The sequence below is a fragment of the Epinephelus fuscoguttatus genome, linkage group LG14 (genome assembly GCF_011397635.1).
Source record: "Epinephelus fuscoguttatus linkage group LG14, E.fuscoguttatus.final_Chr_v1".
Classification (NCBI taxonomy): domain Eukaryota; kingdom Metazoa; phylum Chordata; class Actinopteri; order Perciformes; family Serranidae; genus Epinephelus; species Epinephelus fuscoguttatus.
Genome location: NC_064765.1, coordinates 11,823,830 through 11,844,878, shown reverse-complemented (window position 1 = coordinate 11,844,878; position 21,049 = coordinate 11,823,830). Strand labels below are relative to the sequence as shown.

Here is a 21,049-nt window from a genome sequence, read left to right as displayed (position 1 = left end):
TTTTCCTTTAAAGGACAAACCACAGTGGGGAAGTTGGGGGAGAAATGGCTCCAATTACCAGTTACTCCACAAGTTAAACCTGGGTCTATGCACAGACTGAGTGTGAGTGTGTGTGTGTGTGTGTGCGCGCGTGTGTGTACATACTGTTAAAAGTGTGTGTGAGAGGTCAAATGTTAAACTGTACGCCAGTCAATGAAAAAAAAAAGGTTTTGCAGACTGTTCACATGTTTGGTATGTTAATTTATATTTCCTTTTTATTTAGGCTTGTCTTGAGGTTCTCGCAGGGGGAAGGTTGTCGTCACGAAAATGGTTTTCAAAGTTTTTTTAAAGCAGAATTATGGATGAAATGGAGGCCGTCGACACAAACACACAGCTGTAAACTCTCCTCGTTTCATCCAGTCGGTTAAGGGAATTTTAAGGGGACAAAAGGTTTATTTAGCTAAAGATTAGAAAAATATATATGAATGAAATTCTATGTTTGCATACTTTCTATGCTATTTTCATATATGGGGTTCACACTAATGATGAAAAACAGAAAGGAATCTCAAGTGCTTTTTACTACAGTGTAACTTATTTGTTTCGATTTGATTTTTACCACCTGTGTTTTTAGTAATGATTTATGAAGCACTGTATATTAAAGTTTTAAAATATTCATGAAGCCTTTGAGTGTGTCGTTTTTTTTATTTGTTCCATTATCTAACAGAAAACCAAGACTCTTTACAAAAATCAAAGTAATGGTGGTGTTGATGGTGCTCTCAGTGAAGAAGCTGCACATGGGGGCAGCATTGTTCCAGAAGTTCAGACACTCAAATACCAGCAAATAGCAGAAGAGGGCGCTGTTGTGACACTAGCTGAGAGTCAAAGCTGTGTTGTATCACTGTCTGATGGCTATTGTTTGATATATCACATGTAGTGAAGTCCAATTAATTTAATCCCTACCGTTTTTTAAGCAAATTCATGAGGCCATTTAGGGATATAACTGCAGTGAAGTGCATCTTAAGTGGTTTTATCTGGTGTCCACATACCTTTCAGTGATTTGATTCATACAGTCTTACAATGGCTATGCACCCATTTTATTACATTTCTAAATCAAAATATGATGTTGCCAGACAGAAAAGCATCCCAATAATAGACCCTATAAATGTTCTCTTTTTTCATTTAATTCAATTTCATTTATAAAGCCCAATATCACAAATCACAATTTACAGCATACAACATCCCTCTGTCCTTTGGACCCTCACAGCAGATTAGGAAAAACTCCCCTAACAAAATCCCTTTAATGGGGGAAAATGGTAGAAACCTCAGGAAGAGCAACTGAGGAGCGACCCCTCCTCCAGGACAGACAGATGTGCAATAGATGTCCAACAGAACAGATCAACATAATTAATTTACCGTAATCCATGTAACAACATGATACATAAAATGGTGATCCAAAAGAATACCTGGCATTTAGTGCGTATAGAGCCAAGCAGTCATTCAATGTTCTTATTTTGTCATGTTATCATTTAACAATATTATGTTGCCAGAATTTTAGTTAATATTCGGATAAGTCCTAATTTTACATGCTGGGTTTTGCCTTATTAAATGTGGGTCATTATTCTCAAGGTTAAGTTGATTATTATATTTTATATGTTTCAATATCAAATATTATTTTATCATTCTTATTATATTTTGTTAATTTATTGTAGTATTATAAGAGATTTTGCTCTCTTTTTTGCCACACTGTGCTGTTTATAAATGTTGGAAATATTATTTTTATTATTTTATTTTGTTGTTTTTATATAAAGTTTTATTGATAATATTTTTTTTAGACAAACAATATTTAAAAAAAAGAGCTTTTAGAAACGTGTGGAATAAAAGTATTGCTCTTCCTTAAAATGTATAAATAAATAAATGATTATTATTAATAATTATTATTATTGTTTTGTCGTTGTCTTCTAACGAGGTTTGTGAGCCAATAGGATGACGACCTGGTATCACGTGGTATCTCGGTGTCATCAGGTCAAGTTTAGTGGCGTCAGCTAGTGTGGAAAAAATGGAAAATGGCCGAATTTAACGCCGGTTTCACTCCAGTACCGATCCCAGGTTTTTGGTGACAAAATAAGGAGCAAGACCGGAATGACTATGGACCAGCTTTTACTGGTCGCAGTCAGCTGAAGGACTTTTTAAGGCCTGAAAACAAACTCAGAGGTGTCCACTTTTCTTCTTGCTAGGTAAGCTAAAGCTAATGTTGCTAACGTTCTTAGCTAAGGCTCAGCGGCAGGAGTCTGATCCCGGACCATCCAGATTCCCCATTAGATAAGCTAAGTTTGTGTTGCTGCTGTCATTAACACAGATTAGACTTAAGGTAGCTCAAACGGTCAGTTTAACATCTGTACTTTTAGCAGGAGCTAAAGCAGTAGCGGCTAATGTCCGACACAGGACCGTTCAACGGTCCAAACTAACTCACACACTGACGCCGACTGTTAATAACCGTTGATAACCGTTAGTGACATTAGCCTCATCATGCTAACAGTTAGCCATGTTACTGACGCCCAACAAGGAAACGGGTGAAAACATAAAAGGACTAGCCAATTGATATAAAACAGCCTTTTCTTTCCTCGCCTGTAGTTTAAGTCAGTGGCCTTTCTACCTTCCAAATATGATAAGATAAAATAAAACAACAAACAAGTAGGGTGATGGCATGGTGTTAACTGAAGCAGTGGTTCCCTACTGGTGGGTGGCGGTCCAGTAAGTCCAGAAAACTTACGGCTCAGAGCTGTTATTCTGAAGTGCCATTTTCTGCAGTAAAGTAAGTAAATAATGGACAGCTGCCTGGCAGAGGCACTGTTAATGTGTGTGTGTGACTGGCATAATAACATAAATTAAGCTCAGGCTTTAGCAAATTGACTACAGCATATTATTTTCCGTGTGTTCCTGTTTTCCCTTGCGAAACTTGGCAAATAAGCATGATACATCGGCAGGTAACATTAGCCACCGCATTGATTTCTGTTGTTAATCAGCCATTATAAAGCCATAATACATGTCCGTTCTTTACATGCATTATGAATCTCAGCTAGTAATCACTGATTAAGGTTAAAGGCAATTAAACGTGACATTGACCTTACCTTGTTGTGGCGGGTCCACTCGGCAAACTCAGTGCATACACTGGGTGTTTTCTACTTAGTCCACCTCACTCCACCTAAACATGAAATATGCAAATTGGAAACTATTTATGCTTTGAGCAACAAAGGTGTTGTGACTTGAATGCAATAGAGTGCAGCAGGCATTGCGGTTATTTGTAGGCCAGCACAGAGGTTAACCACTTGTTAGCAAGTGTCTTTTTTTTAGACACGTAAAGGCTTAAAAATTTACGAGTGGGGTATTTACCGATTTATTTTATGGTGTAGAACAAAATGTTTAAGTCCCTTAAGCTTGTGTTAAATACAGACTCGGTTTCACTAATCTAACCTGAAACCCAATGACCTCGATATGAGGGAACCGGAAGTGCTAAAATGAGAACTCATTTCTGGGGTTCAGGACCCACTCCTGCAGCATTCTGTGGAAGGTGGAGTGCAACATTAAGCGGCTAATGTTATTATAAGCACCTTTAATGGTGGTAATGATTTCAACCATATTACACACAGAAAGGGAAATATCTAAACTTCAGAGCAAAATTTTTGTCTTTTAAAGCCACATATTTCTGTTCTTTAAACCAGTGGTTCTCAAATGGTGTGCCGTGATGCCAAACCAGGTGTGCAGTCGTATTTTGTGATAGCCACACATTATTATCGCAATATTCAATTGGGCCTATACAAAAAGTTATGAATTACTTTTTAATTGACTATTAGTGTGTTGTGTGCACCCCATTTCCAACTAGAGGCAAAGACTGGCTAAAAAAAATCTAATTTAATTTGATTTAATTAAAAAAAAAACCTTCTAGGGGAACCTGTTTGTCACTGTTCGCATGAGGAAATTATAAGTGTGTGACAGTTCAAAAGCCCTGATTGGCAGCCAGTGTGACAGGTGATAACAAAGCTGTGAGTGGGACAATGGATCGCTTTACTGTACGGAGCGACCAAAAAGAACTGTCAGTAGACAGTATCAGAGAAGCAACCTGTCTTATTTTTTGTCTTGTGTGTTTATTGTCTTGTGTCATGATAAGAGTGATAACACACGTTAGTTATAAATACAGGTGTGCCTTGAGATTTTGGCTTGCCCTTAAGTGTGCCTTGGGCACGAAAAGTTTGAAAACCACTGCTTTAAACTGTAAAGCAGTCATAACATATCTGGCTCAGTCGAGATACATATTTTGCATTTATACTATGGGTATGTTCAGTCTATTGCCTCTGTTCTCTTTTTATTTAGACCTGTCTCCATATTTTGCACTGCCTGGTGTGTCTTTACCTCTTTGATGAAGCAGTTACAGTGTGCAAATTGTAAAATAGCTGCCATGTCTGTGTGTATATGACTGACCATGTAGGATGGTTAAGAGATAACTGTAGTGCAGTAGGATCTGACAGTTGAGATAAAATGATGAGGGGAGCTGCCAACTCCCACTAGCACCAGGGCGAGCAGCAGGGCAATCTGGGAAAGGCAAACAAGAACAGCATGCAGCTCAGATGTGTCCTTGCGTAGTCTTTTTGCTTGTTCCAAACTGGGGGAGGAAGAGGAGGAGGTGGAAGACAAATAGAAGGGATGGGAGTCGAGGAAGGGAGGAGAGGAATCTTGAGTGCAAGAATACAACTTTATCTGACTATCGTACAGCTGGAGAGAATTAAACAACAGAGTGATGTCTTAGCAGATCTCAGTGGGAAACACTGAATCACAGAATTGCACAAAAGCTCGTTCACATCCGTCTCTCAGTGTTGCTTGAGTTTGAAAAATTGCACTTGTCCTTCAGATTTAGAAACACACTTCTGAGAAATTCTGAAAAATTTGCACTGGTATTGCAAAGCATCCATCACATGGACACAGAGAGACGACCACAAGTTATTTATCCCAGCCGTAGTACAATTAAACTGTCCACACATCCCTCGAGGTTTAGACAATTGTGTCAAGAGAAAAAAACGACGATCCTGGCCAGGTGCTGTGAGAATAAGAGTGTGTGTAGGAGGTAAAGAGAGGAAATGAATGTGGGGATTTTTTTATAGGCTAGTTTACACATGCAAAAACACTCATCAACTCGTCATTATGCTCAGCCTTGATATGATACCGGATATGCCTGGACATCAGAGCTGAGCCCAACAGGAGGTGTGATGTGAGAACTCTCAGCCTGGGGCCAAGATACTGCCAAATCTGGAGGTGGTATCTGCCACAGAGGAGTTTGCTATATAGTAAGTCAGAAGAAAGTTAAACTCTGTTTGACAATTTCCCAGACTCCTAGGTCGTCAAATTACCGAAAGGTATTCCATTTAAGATGATAAGAAACAGAGAAAAGCAGCAAATCCTCACATTTGAGAAGCCGAAAAAAAACTGTTGTATTGATTGCAATGAATTTTGATACATATATTCATTTTCCCCAGAGGATGAATTGTAACAACTGATCACGCCACCTTTCATATAGTGCCATCATCAGGTCAAAGTTTTAATTTGTCCATCAGCCTTAACTGTAATTTGTGCCAAGTCAAGAGCTAATCAGCAAATGTTAGCAAGCTAACTGGCTGAACTAAGATGGTGATCCAATTTTGGACCGCAACCCACCAGTTGGAAACCAGAGTCTGTCATAGAGCATGGGTTAAAACTACAAATGTCATGCTAAAGGAAAAGACAGGGGATCAGCAAAGTCAGTAGGATTAACCGTCTGGGAACCATGAATGTCTATACACAATTTCATTGCAATCAGTGTGGTAGCTGTTGAGATATTAGAGTCTGGACAGAAGTCAACTGACAGGCATCTCTAGATGCTGGTAGCACAGTTCAAAATGAGTCATGAAGTCAGGGGAGAACAAGCTCAAGCTGCAACCTCTGGGGCAGAGAAAGGCCAATGCGAAAAGTGCCAAAACTCGCAGTTCCTCTGATGGCCACTTGAGGCTGCTTCTATAAGTGAGTTAATCCCTGTAGACCCACATGTTAAACTGCCTAACTTTACAGCAGAAATAAACATGTTTACATGTACCACAGCCTGGTACAAAAATGGTTTTTGTCTCCATAGCTAAATACACCTGTCGCAACAACTGCACAGGGGGTGAATTTTTATATAACGCTCCCGTTTACATTTTTATTAAGGCTTAAAGATATACATAATTAATTAAGGGTGGGGTCACATTGAGTGGCGGGCTGTCTGCAGATAGTGTACTCGGGCTTTCAGTCAGACCTACCCTTTGCTCCTCCACAGCTCCACCCTCTTGTCTAAATATGGTCACACTTGGCTCCAAAAAAACAAGATGGTGACGGCTTCAAAACGTCCACAAACCAATGGGTGACATCACAGCTCCGTCCATTATTTTTCACAATCTATGCTTGCATGCACCCCCACAATATTTGATCTTAATCATAGACTATAAAAACTACTATAAAATAAGTAGACATAGCCACCATGACAGTTTTAGGACTCCCGTTTTGAGGCCTGTAGTTTGGCATTGTTGCTGTTGCCATCTTGTTTTTTTGGAGCGAGAAGTGACCATGTTTGGACGAGAGGGTGGAGCTGTGAAGGAGCGAGGGGTTTGGATCTAACTGAGAACCCGAGGACACTCTTTAAATTAGCTATTAACTGCTAACCACTACTATTTAAATCTGCCGCTGTGGGTTGCATGCGTAACACATCATCAAAATGTCACACCCGTGCCGCCTATGATCTTGTTCTGTCAGCTTTCCTGTTTATATAGACATTGTTTTGGTGCTGTTACTACCTCTTGTAGTGGCTTAAAGGTGAGACCGCTCTGTCCCCCTATTCTGTGATTGTATCTTATATTCAGCACAACAGAGTGATATTCCAGCCTTGAACAGACAGTGTAAAAGGGGCTACATAGACTCAGTGAGAGGAGAGTTCAGTATGTTCACAACAGCCTGAACTGATGTTGGTGAGTATTAGCACAAATGTGGGAGGCCCTTGTTATTTAAGCTGCTGGAAGCCTAATTGGAGGACTCTTAACCTTTTGGCTAAAACAGGGTAAAAAAACATGATTGATGCTCCAAGATGTTTGTCGGTGATCCAGGCCCAGACTCGGAGGCCTGCCTGCCTCATTATCTTCCCCAGCGCAGAGGTTTCCTCCTGGGCTTGGGAGTCGCTGATGAATCCCCTCTCTGGCTGCCACACAAATGTTTATGGCAGCAGCTCTTCTTTTTTCCTGCACACACACACTGGATCCTTATTAGCAATTACAACGCCAGAGGGCCTATTTATACACATGTGCTGAGACATGGTGCTACAGTGGAAACAGATACTAATCAACTGCAGCCTTGTAATGGGGAAGGAGATGGGAGGGAGGATGGAAGGACGGGGAGGTGGGAATACAAAACCATGAAGTGGAGTGATGGAGGGGGATAGGAAGGATAAGAAGGAGGGAATCAAGGAGTGATAGAGGGAGGGATTATGAACAGAGGGAGTATCTGAGACAGCCATGCATAGTCAATTACAGAAATGAGGACCAGATTCTGCTCAGTAACCGCCACAGTGCCTGACTGGTCAGCTGCCACAAATGAACCTCTGCTGGAGCCTCTGGATTAATATGTTCAGCCAGACTCCAGCAGGACTCTGGGGGATGCTTCACACGACTGAAGGCACTCCCCAAGTTACCATTTCTCAAAACAAGAATTTGTTTGGGGCATGTTTCCGAATTTCACACTGGATTTAATTTGAGCTAGGCCGGTGATGACTGTGTTGCAACAGAGTCAGGAGAAAACATGAGGGTTTTGTCTTCAATATCAGCTGATACCACTTCAACGAGTTGGACCTTTAAAGGAAAAAATTGATCGTACTTTCATGTCTGTACGCTAAATATGAAGCTGCAGCCAGTTAGCTTAGCTTACACAGTTAGCCAGACCCAGTTCAATAATAACAGAATCCACCTACAACCTCGTAAGATCACAAATTGACATGTTATACCAAATTAGATATTACCTGTTAATAAGTGAACTTTAAAGGTTTAAGGTGAAGACATTCTTTTATTGGAATGATTAGAGAAAAGCCTGAAAAAACAGCAACATAATACTATGGAGAAAAAATGTTTTTGGTTCTGTCTTTTTTCATTAATCATCTTGTGACCCTTAAAATTTATACTATTACCATTATAGATTATAGAGTGATCACTTGTCTTTTCTGTGTTTTATCAATGAGTTAAATAGTAAGAACTTCTTAGTTTGAGCCGTCATCAGTATCCCACTCAAACAGGGAAGCAATCATGTATTATGTTTTAACAACAACCTTGTTGAAAATTATAAACCTTGGCTGAATTACTGCCATGAAAGCAAAAAAAATCCTCCATACTAATGGAAGAAGAACTGTGACATTTGCATTAACAGTTAGTAACAATTATTTCTTAGTTATTTTTAAGGAGAGTGTTTTAAGTGAGGGAAAAATATATGGTGTATTTCCTGTTCATGCCTTTTTTAAACTCTCCAAAATTCATGAACAAGTTTATGGAAGTGGAAACTCTTAAAGTGGACCACATGTTCACAGACTGGTGAATGTAAAGATTATTTTCACAATTAAACTTTATTAATTTAAGTGGTCTACTTAAAAAGTTAACTCTTGTAGAAAAGACAGATGTTAAGAACAATAATAGCCTTTTGGCAGAGGCAGCGTGTGTTCGTATTAAAACTGGCAGGCCTGATTTTATGACTTCCACAGTTTCACACATGTGATACAGTTTAAAGTCCTCACTGTTAGGCTCGAGGATATGAAGTATTCTTCCCCTTCTTCAGTCTCACTTATTGTCTGTCATAAAAGCAGGAAGAGCGGACATGCTGTGGTAATCTCTTAAAGGGCCTATAGATCCTCTTTTACAAGACTTAGAGTTGTTGCTCCTTAGTCTCTCAGCCTCTTAAAAAAAAGAAAGAAAAATGTCCATTAACTTTGACATGCAGACTTGAACATATATTTCCTGATGTGAATGCAAACGTGCAGAATTAGCATCAACATAGGTATTGGATCCTTAAATTCTGCGGCACATTTTGTTTCTGTGATGCCAGAAATTAGAAAGTTGTATTTGCATGTCAACAGCATGTCATCCTCGGTCCCTGTCATTGTAACACTACTGTATCATATACCGAATTATCTGATTATTATTACTATAAGATTACTGTTAATGTTGTAGCCAGCTGAATTAGAGCTAATTTTAATAACCGTACTTTATATATGTTACTTTTTGGTAGTTCCGCCATTAACAATATATTATTTTAGAAACTCACGCATAGTTTTCTTTTTAAACATTTCATCTAAGTAAGTAATTACTGCTGTGAGATAGATATAGAGGAGTAAAAAGTAAAATATTTCCCTACAAAATGCCATGGAGTAAAAATATAAAGGAGCATAAATGGAAATACATAAGCACACTACAAGTCTATCAAAATGTTTTAAGAACAGCACTTGAGTTAATGTGCTCCGTTACTTTTTTAACACTGAAACGAAAAAAAAAGTGTCCATAACAAGAACACTACTAGTTTCAGCAAACAATACCATAATGCAGTGCTTTTTATAGACCATATCTATCAGTGATTACACAAAATGATTTGATTAATACATGTCTGAAATCACTTTATTGCTCATAAACTACTGAGTGTCTATTAAGGAGCATATAATGAGGTGGTTCAGTGTAGCTGTCTTTAAAACTACCACAAGGGGTCGCCAAATTCATAATTTTAAATTCCCCTTTAAAAAGAAGGTCATATGTTGTTTATGTTGTTGTTATGGAATTGTTATTGTTTGGAAGTTTGAGCCTGTAATTCTCCTTGTAATTAGTTTTATTTATTTTTGTATGTCTGACGTGGTGTTTTTTTCTCATATAATAAATAGATTATTATTTTATTGGTGTGTCAACAACAAAAATTGATCTTTGAATGAATGGTATCTGTAACATTTGTAGATGTGCAATATTTTACTCTTCCCACTCATAAAAGAACAGTCAAGTGAACTAAACCACACACTTGCTGTCTTTTTAATTAATGTATTTCTTAATCTTGAGCTGAGGATTTAAGGCCACCCATGTCTGCATGAGTTATAATAGCCGTGAGACACTTCTCCCCTTATTTTCCAGCCCCTAATAAGTTTATGAGTCTAATTTTACAGCTTCATGACTGAGGACCTCTGATTCACGCTGACACAGCAGGTCCTTGGCTTCCCTCTCCTCCTGCTCGAAAGATAAAAAAACTGACTTCACTTTAAGTGCAGCGTAAGTCACTGTAAGTGCTTTATAGATGTGCTTACTGCCTGCCCCATGCTTCCATTATGATTATGTCAGGAAATTAACCTCGTTAGGCCTCGACATCATGATCAAAGTATGTGCTGTGAGACTGTCAGGAGCCAGAAATATATCTTGAGGTGCCTACTGTACAGCCTATATGTCTACACCATCAAACTGTGAGCTTAATTAACGCTGCGGGTTTCACACAAACATCTGGATGCGTCACCATGACGACCGAAATGTGGTATTTCCTGTGATTAAAAAAGGCGATAAAGAGCGAGGGGGAGATGATTTGCATTCTGAAAATGAGAACTATTATTGTCACAGGAGGAATCTAAACACCATGTCAAAACAGCGAAACACTACGCTGAAGACAGGAAGCATAAACCTCGTAACTTTGATCCAGACCCACTGATTAAAATGATCACGAATTTTTAATAGCAGTTAATCTCTGAACATACAATTGACTTGCCCATTTTTTTGTTTTAACCATGCATGTGTGTTTTGTCCCTGTATTTTAATTAAATTGAATGGCTCTGCTGAGGAAGGGTAATTGAAAGCTCCAGAACAGCTACTAAATAGACCTTGTGGTTTTGGGCTGTTTCTGAAGGTCAGAAATAAACCTTCAGTCTCAGCAGCAGCCGTGTTTAACTTCACCGATGCATGCTCAAAACATCTTACAGTGTCTCCTAGCAATGGATAGGTTTAACATTGAAGGAATCCCAAACCCAGCCCTGCTCACGCTGGTGCATTGTGGGTACCTGGAGCAGCTGAGGCCGGCCTGAGTCTTTGCAGATCCACCAGATGCTTCCTCTTTGGTTCTTTTGGGCTCCGTTGCCAAACTTTTGCTCTGCACGGCCACCCTCGCTGCCCATGAATCACGTAGCAGCCGCCACCCTCCAACTATGCCTCTACCATCCTGGCCTGCCAGTTGCTATGGCAACAGACACAAACAAGACCCAACAGACAGCCAGTGTGCCCGTCTGTCCGTCTGGCTGTCACCCTGTTTTTTTTTGTTTTTGTTTTTTTTCCTCTCTCTTCAACAAAGACGTTCACTGTCACAGGAAAATCATGATGAAGGCCAAAGACACTGAGGCAACTGATGAAAACTTGCAGAGGATGTTTGGCAACGAAGCATTTTTCAGCTTCTTCTTGTAATCGGCTGTAAAATGAAACACAAATGTCGCTTGTTCGTGCATTTTGTGTATTTTGTGTTGTGTTAGAGACACAGCCTACACCTGTTTTTAGTCAATGCCATTAGCTGCTCTTGGCATTTACTCATTTGTGGCTGTTTGGGAACTTGGGTTACAGAAATAAATATCATCCAGTTGTCATGGAGTTGTAGATGTTAAAATTTCCATTTTTCTGAACAACTGTTTCCAAGGTCAAGGATAAACTTTCTCCATACTCAGCATGGTAATAACACCAGGGCCTCTGTGTGTTTATGTTTTAAGTTTTGTTCATACTGGTGCCCTCAAATGGTTTAGGTGTATTCCTGTGGCTATTTATGTGTTTGATTTAGGTAACACTGATTTAGTTTTAGTTTTAGATTCTGTCTTTCTTGCATGTTTTATGTGTTTTAACATGTTGGTTACAAAATATTCTCACTTGTTATGTTATGCTGCTGATTTGTGTGATGTTTGTAGATTCTTAAACAAATAAAAATCTAAAAAATATATCAGAAATATTAGGGTTTTCCTGGTGGTTGAGTGGTTTAAGATGCATACCATAAACACAACTCCCCAGTTGTATATAATTATATTTTCGGGTGTTTTTACTCCTTTATTGATGGCAGACATTGATGAGACAACAGGAAATGAGGGAGGAGACATGCAATTAAAGGCACCAGCTGGACTCACACCTAAGACATTGCTGTTTGTGGTTGCAATCAGGGCACTCCTTACATCTCTTACAGCCACATCATACTTGTTCATGATGGCCATGTTTTGCTCTTTACGAGTAAAACCACTAGAAAATGAAAATTTAATCAAATTCCTTGCTGAGGAATATCATGTGATTTGACTAAATGCTCCAGGACATTGACCATGGGGTGAGATTATTGTGCCACTTCGTACTACTCCATGATGACTTTTATTTTTTTTTAAAAAAGCTTGATGGTTATTGAATTCAAAATCACTGCAAAATATATATATTTAATATGATATATTATGAAGAATTATGTAACCAGTCAACATAAAGCTTGATGGTTTAAAGGCTCTAAAAACTTGAGGTCATGGGGCGTTGGTAGCATAGTGGATAGTACCGGCATTGCCTCACTGCAGTGGTCGCAGGTTCGAGTCTGGCCTGCGACCATTTGCTGCGTGTCAGTCCCCATTCTCTCTCTCTTTCACACACTGTCCTGTCAATTAAAGGCAAAAAGCCCAGAAAAATAATCTTTAAAAAAAAAAATTGAGGTCATTTTCATGTCAGTGTGTTTAAAACAGGGACTGCTGAGAAAGTAAAAATACAATAAAAGGAGAAATGACAAATTTTAACAGTTTAATCAGACTATTTCATTGCTACATCACGAGAATATGCAATCATGTTTAGAAACCAGAAATCAAAAACAAAATGAGAATGAATGAATGAGAACACAGTTTGTTTGCTGGTTTTTATTGGGACTCGTGAGCAATGCTGGCTTCTTCAGTATAGTTTCCAGGCAACGTAGAGCCTGATGATGGAGCAGAGAAAACACACATCAGGCAGTGCAAAGTACAAGCATGGATTTGCTTAGAGTCAAGGTCCGATGGTTAAACAAATGGCATGAAAATGTTGGACATACACAAATATTATAATGACATAACCAAATAATGTGGTGAGTGCATGAAGAGTATGTAGTTACCTTTCATTTAATATTTGTGGCTCTCGGCTCCACCACGTCCAAAACCTGGGAGGACAAAGACAGGAAGGAATCGGTGAACTAACATTTGAGACTTTTAAACTCTGAGAGATAATGTCTTCTTTCACGCAAGATGAGAGTTTAACGATATGTTACGAATTATGTAACGGCTAGTTTATTGAGTGTTTGACCACAGCAGGTGACTGTGTGTACTTCACAGCCTCGACACAGATACAAAACATCATCCTCACACAGGGCGTTCCTGGCTGAGAGTCTCAAGACCAAAGGTTACTGAGCGTAACATGCTTACCTCCAGGTCCAAACAATGCACTGTAGCAGGGGTTGTGACAGTATGGCTTGCCACCATGCTGTAAGAGGCAGTGTTTTATCAGTAATGGTGTATTGGAAATATCACAACATCTAAAATATAAACAAAGTGTTGGTGTATAAAAAGGAGTCTGTTTTAGTTTTTTGGAGCTTATTTGCTTCTTATCTGTACACTTTATTCTCCATGTGAATATTGCCTTCTGTCCTCATCAACTCTACAACCTTTGTGTATCATTTAAATATTTTAATGATTTAAGTATGAATGTTTATTATTTGTCAAAACTACAGATAAAAACCCATGTATTTTGAAATTAAAAAAAACGTCTCCAAGTTCTAATGCTGTTTGTCAATTGTTCATTTATCTCGTTATATGCTAAATATTTGTGATTTTAAAAAGTGTTTCATGTCAAAATCCCTCTTTCTCATCTTGTAAAGATTTTTGATGAGTCATGCTTGGGTGTGTATACATACATTTATCCATATGATTTGGGGTTACTAGCTAACCTCATCCATCATCTTACACTGTCCTTGGCCATTTTTGAATTGTAGTACCTAGCTAGGGATGTCAATTTTGATTGATTTTGCTTTTGATAGTCTGACACCTATTAACTGGTAACAAACCTGTTAATTTTTAAGGGGAGAAAAAAGATGTGAAATAAAAGAGGCTGTCCGCTTAGAGATGGTGAAATTTAATTTTTTTGTGAAGTAAACATCTTGCTTTTTGTTCTATTTTCCCTTGGCTTGGTTGACAGACAGCAGGCAGCTAGCCACATTACCATAGTCACTGGTAAGCTAACATTAGCTTTGGCATACCACCAGGTTAAGGTAGGAACTGCTAGCGGCGCTGCTCATTTGGCCATAGAGGCTTTTAGTGTTGCCCTGACCCAACAACATTGCTGAGGAAACCACCGTATAGACTCTCCTCAGGTAGACCCATTGAGTAAGTGGCTCTATTTTGAACTGCAAACCCTTTTAGCATTTTTAACTATTGTTAGCCCTGCTAGTGCTGTTAGCAGTGCCAACACAGCTAGTGGTGCTAACACATTTAACAGGGATTCTGTGGCCCCAAATGAAGCTGCTTGCTTGCATCCCAGTGGCGGGATAGCGTTGCTGCGGACACTTAGTGGCTACTCTCTGGTCTACCCTCAGGTAACTCCAGTAAGCTAATGGTTTTAGTTCCAGCCGCAAAACCCCTTTAGCACTGTTAGCTATGTTAGCACCACTAGCCGTGCTGCCGCTGCTAATGGCACTAACAGCAGTTAACAATGCTAACGTTAACTACCATCAGACCTGGGTGGTGCACAGAAGAAAACTGAAGAGTGGCACAATTAACCTACATGCCAACATTCGTAAACGGTCAAAAATATTCTCGGCAGATACATACTGAAATATATGCTGATACCTTAGTCTAGTAAATCTTTTGTAAAGCAAGTGCAAGTTTTTTAAATAAAAATAAAACTAATATTGAAGGCTTATCTTTTAAATTTTAACATTTATTTTAACTATTGTTGCTTTCAAGTGTTAAATTTTAAACCTAAATACTGTAAAAACAACAAGAGAGTGGAGATTCAGATTTGTATTCATCTATGTATTTCAGGTGTCTCACCTCTGCGTGGGAGCCTGATGACAGCGTCTTGTTGCACTTCTCACACTTCAGACAGGGCCTGTGCCAGTCCTTGCCCAGTGATGTCACCTTCTCGGCTGCCAAACACACAGTAAAAGACAAGATTACTCTGTGGAGGAGATGCAAGTGTCACAGGGTCACATTATCAGTTTTGGACTAACATGATCAGGTCTTGCAGATAACTTGGAGAACATTGTTTGGGTGTGGTGCCGGGGGGAAAGGAGGACTGAGTGTCCCTGAGGAATCTGTCCTTCTGCTCATAAACTGATAAAGACTGTCTGTCTGCAGGGCTGATCTGCACAAACACTCATCAGGAGGATTGTAAAACTTGGGAGGAACCCGACAGTCTTCAGTTTCAGGTCTTTAATGCACGAGTTTAGATGACTTTTGAGACTCGTCACATGATCATGACCGAGAATCTGGCCAAGAATCTACATGCAAAGATGGAAAAAACTTGCCCAGTAGATTCATAAAGTCAGAGAGGGCAAGTACAGGAAATGCTAAAAAATGGAGGAAGTGTTATCTTGATCTGATGTTGTTGCTACCAAACATGTTGCAACAGAGGAGCACAGAACTTGATTGATATCTGCAGAGTTTCTAAAAACATAAAAGAGACATGGCAGTGGATGAATGAACAAATGGAAACAAGCGGTTTCAGGTGGCCTCTAAACCTTCCCACAATATTAGTATATGATGTATTTCCTTCCTAAAAATAGCCTGATGTGGCATGAGATTACACAACAGGCAGCGGAAACAGGGAAAGTGCCCAGGGTGAGGTCAGCCTCTCAGGCCAGTGGCATGAAAACAATTCAGCAAAATGTGGAGGAGCTTGTTTGACCCTAAATAATTACTGTACTTAACTTCAAATAATAAATTAGTTGACTGAGCAAACAAGTCTGTCCGGTCTGGAGGGGAGTCTCACAGCTAAAGTGGTGCTCAGAGTCCATTCTTATCTGCTGCAATGATGCCCATGTAATGTGGTTTTACACTTGATTGCATATGAATCTGGTAAAGCATGTTTTTTTTGTGTGTGTGTGCATGGGCTATTTATTTTACCCGATGATATTGGAGGAAATGGTGTGTGAAAGACATGAAGAATAATCATGTGCTCTCTGCATCAACTAACTGCTGACTGGAGCATTATGGAGACTGTCCAGTGTACACAAACAGACACAAATCTGAATGGAAAAACACACAGTTAGGGAGGCAGCTTAACTATTCATCTCATTCCATCCCAAAAAAGATTCATGGTGAGGTTGTATAACAGATTGTCAAGCTAAAAAAAAGGCCAAGAATGCAGTCCGAAGCATTTAGAGTTAAGTGAATGACCTTAAATACAGCAGTTAACATTTTGACTTTTTAAAGGCGTTAAAAACAACTGTGATGGTGAAAAGACGTTCAGAATAGGTTCAGAAGTTTTTCCTCTTTGAGAATGTTGATTGAATGGTTATATGTAGACCACTGATTTCTTTGTTAGACTCCGAAGTGATGATAGACTATTTTTTGCACACTGTTGAGGATTTAAAAAATCTAACTATTGCAGATATGGTCAAGATGTGAGCGTTCAATCAATGTCTTGAAATAGTCCATGAAACATATCTTTTCACCGGTAGTCATTTTTTTAAAATGTCTTTGCACTGGATGTGCAATGTTTATTGGAAATGTTTGCATGGCGATGAACTAAATATTAATGTTTTAAAGTAATAGGCATCTCTGGCTGTTAGAGTTAGATCAGGACACTGATACCAGTATTATGTCTGTGCGCCAAATATAAAGCCACAAGCAGCAGCTGCTTAGCGTAGCTTAGCATAGCATAAAGACTGGAAACGGGGGAAACAGCTAGCCTGGCTCTGTCTGAAGGCAATAAAAGTTTGACTACTTAAACCTCAAAACACTTATTAATTATTCTTAGTCAAACACTGTGACTTGTGGCGGGTAGGTGGATTTCGTTAACCTTGGACAGGGTAGCTAGGACTAACCAGGCTAGCTGTTTCCTTCTGTTTTCCATTTTTGTGCCAAGCTAAGCCAACCAGCTGCTGGCTGTACCCTTACATTTATAGTAACTGTTTAACATTTTGTCTTGCATCTATTGGTAAGTATATAAATATGAAGCAACCAAAAGCTTTGCCTAGCATAAACAAAAGGAAACAGCTAGCCTGGCTCTGTCTGCTGAACACCTTTAAATCTCATCAATTTAATGAGTAGTTTGACATTCTGGGAAATAAGCCACTTATTTGCTTTCTTGGGAAGACTAAGTTGAGAAGACTGATACCATTCTCATGTCTTAATGGTAAATATGAAGCTGAAGCCAGGCTAACCGGGCTCTGTGCAAAGCTGAGAAACTCTGCTTATCACCTGTAAATCTAACTAATGAAAATAATAGTTTGACATATTGGAACAAGCTCCTTACTCCGTTTCTTGGGAAGAGTTGGATGAGAAGTTTAGTACCACTATGTCTGTATGGTAAATATAAAGCTAAAGCCAGCAGCTGGTTAGCATAGCTAAGCAAAAAGACTGGAAACAGGCAAGCCGGGCTCTGTCTGAAGGTAACAAAACTTGCCTGTTAACATACATATCAACTATTGTATAGACCATTGTTGCCTGTGTGATCACATGATAGAACCTGTTTGTGGTTTACAGGTTTTGTTGAAAACATTTTTTCCGTTGATGTCCTCAAGAACAATCTGTACATTAGGAAATATGTACTCTACCCTGCAATTTAGTTTACATTAGTTTCCTTGCTTCCAACATTAATTTTAAGTCCTGCAGTGGAAAGCAAGAGCGGAGTATTTAATTTTTTATTTTTTTTTTTTTGTGGTCTTGTGCTCGTTTTGTATCTGGACCTGGACCAAGTTCCCCCCTCATCATTCAGTGAGGCAGCAGTAGCCTGACTGTTTCCATCTGAGAGCTTAGAGACATTAAGACAGATGAGCTGCAAAAAAGACGGAGAGCGAGAGGGCAGTGGAGCTGTGAGGTGTGATGGAGGTGATCGCAGTGAAGGAGTGAGACATGGAGCAAGTTTATAGAGGTGGTTTGGGTGGGAAATTGATGCAGACTGTTAAGAATAATGATGAAACAGTGCTCCCACATAAAGGAGCTTTGTTTCAGGCTACTTTTCCTCTCAGCCATATTTTAGAAAAGAACATATTTTCTTTGGTTGACTCGTTCTGACCGAAACAAATTGGTTTGCTTGTTTTGGCCAGATGGGGGAAGTTTATCCATGAAAGGGAAGAATGAGAAGCATGGCTCCCCCGGCCGCACGGCCAGTTCATCTGACTGACAGTCCAAAGACTTGGCTTTGTATTCCGTATTGGCCCTCAGCCTCTGCGCTTCTCCCCCGGAGAAGATTTACTCTGTTGCACTACTGAGCTGCAGACACTGTGGTAAATGGATTAAGACATGAATAAAATGGAGCTGTCCCTTTGCTCCCCGGATGCAGTAATTGCTCCCTGCTTTGATGGTATCCCCATGAGGCAGACCTAAGAGGACGTTTCAGGACAGAGGAAACCTGCTTCCTCTGCTGCATAGAGTCATTATTCATGTAGCTCATCAGTCATCGGGAAAGACAATTCAGTTTCTGCTAGGAGCAGAGATAACCCCAATGTAACTCAATAACAAGAAAGCTTACAGAGTGCAGTGACCTTTTGAGACTACTGTACATTAATCTGCAAAAATCTATACAAATAGGCTAGATAAATATAAAGTACTGTACCATTTTCTGCTGCTTTCTACTTCTTCAGAGCAACATATTGCACTTTTTAGTTACTCTTCAAAGTAAGATTTAACAATCCAAAGTCTCAGTTTCTAAAATAGGATGCAATGTAGACTATACTAGTACCCAAAAGCACATAAAGTAGTTTAAAGTGGTCAAAATTAGCTTCAATTCAGCCAACTTTAAACATTAAAATACTGTTTACATGTTAATTAATCAATGTTGGAAGAAGCAATTAGATCATTTACAAAATCCTGCATCAAAAAATTTGTATTTAAGTAAAAGTATAGAGGTATAAGCAAGAAAAAATACTTCTCAGTGGTGGAAAGTAACTACATCTACTCAAGTACTGTACTTAAGCACAGTTTTGAGGTATTTTACTCAAATATCTCAAATTTCTACTTTCTACTTATACTACACTAAATTTCCAAGGAAATGATTGCAAATGATGATTGTACATACAAAAGTTGAACATATGTGCATACTATAATACAATGCATTATTTATTAAACTACCCAAAAGTACTTAAAACAGTTAAAACTTCAACCACCTACAAAATAAAAGTACTGGTTACTTGTTACTGCATCAATAAAAATGGTCCTATAATGTAAAAGTGGCAGGAGGAGCACTTTAAAATACTTATGTACATCATTTTGAATGCAGCACCGTTGCTCAAATAAATGAAATATTCAGTGTTAATTTTCAAAAGTTCTGAACGGATTATTTAATATTTTATTCGGATAATATATAAATTAAAAATCCCTGCTGACTGTCATGTGCTCGTCAGTCTGTTTCCTCATCCGAGCAGAAAAGGCTCTAACTTCTTTAAACCAGGAAATGTTAATGCCGAAACACGATGTTCTCTGCATGTAAAATCAAAACAAAAGTCAGAAAATTAAATAAATAATCTTACCGAAGTAAACTTCCTTATTGCACTTTGGACACTTTGGCATCTTGTCGCAGCTGTATGTGTGAGTTTAGCGGAGAGAAAACACGGTAGGGTATCCTGTGGATGAAGTGTGACTGCAGCTGTACCGACCGGCCCACCTGTTTGCTCTGAGAGACCACGCCTCGCTCTGAGGTGCAGATGTGCGCTGCGTCCTGTATTTATAGCACCGAGGAAATAGTTCAACTGAAACTTTGTTTTTTGTTTTTTTTTCTCAACAGTGGGAGAGGCTTGTGTTGAGTCTGTGTGAGTGTATGTGCAGAAAACAACACATTAGGGCACTGAAATTTAAGTATTAAAGTAAACTTCCTCGTTTTTTTGCAGTTAAATAATTTTGTGACAAGAAATCCCATATGACCCATAATGTTTGTTTTATTAAAGTGCCCATTTTTTCCTCAGTATTTCATTTATTTATTTATTTATTTTTACTGTCACAGCTGATGAATGGAGTTCAGCAGGAGTGGAAAGTAACTAAGTACTTTTACTCAAGTAAAACTTTGAGGTTCTTGATAACTTCCATTTTATTTCCACTTAACACTACTTTATACTTCTCCTCTCCAATTAATGGGCAAGATTTGTACTTGTTACCCCACTACATTATTTGGTAACTTCAGTTACTTTGAGATAGTGCAAAGAGCTCGGATATTCGGAGTTAGCTCGGAGTAGAGCTGCTGGTCCTGGGCACCTCCCGTTTGAGGTGTTTCGGGCACGTCCCACTGGTAGGAGGCCCCGGGGCAGACCCAGAACACACTGGAGGGATTACATATCTCATCTGGCCTGGGAACACCTTGGGGTCCTCTAGGAGGAGCTTGAAAGTGTTGCTGGGGAGAGGGACGCTCAGCCTGCTGACTCCGCAACCCGGCCCCGGATAAGCGGATGAAAATGGATGGATGGATGGATGGATGGGTAGTTACTTTGCAGATTTATATTACAAAGTATAATTATCAAAAGAATGTATTATCATAGATTAGGAAGACTTTACTGAGGAATCTTGGGATTTTATTATATTTCAATGATAACAGTTTTGTACTTTTACTCAAGTAAACTTTTTCATGCGGGACTTTTACTTGTAACTGAGTATTTCTGTGCTGTGGTATTGCTACTTTTACTTTGTAAAAGATTAGAGTGCTTCTGTGAGTAGTGTATTGACCTTTTTGCTTAAAGAAAACCCATCTGTTTTTTATTCAAAGAAATTTAATAAATCTTAATATATATCTCAAGTGGATGTTACATAATAAAATAAAAATACAATAATGTTATATATAAATCATGATGGATC

The 21,049-nt window shown here is 39.0% G+C and overlaps 1 protein-coding gene across 1 annotated transcript; it reads right to left on the bottom strand.

The window, feature by feature from the left end:
- Positions 1–12,807: 12,807 nt before the first annotated feature.
- On the bottom strand, positions 12,808–19,926 carry crip1 (cysteine-rich protein 1). The gene is made up of 5 exons (XM_049596392.1): positions 19,738–19,926; positions 15,095–15,189; positions 13,472–13,529; positions 13,165–13,209; positions 12,808–12,993 (listed from the first exon to the last, which is right to left on the bottom strand). Exons 1-4 carry the CDS (start codon positions 19,775–19,777, stop codon positions 13,172–13,174), a joined length of 231 nt encoding a protein of 76 aa, XP_049452349.1. The 5' UTR covers positions 19,778–19,926; the 3' UTR covers positions 12,808–12,993; positions 13,165–13,171.
- Between the last annotated feature and the right edge of the window lie 1,123 nt (positions 19,927–21,049).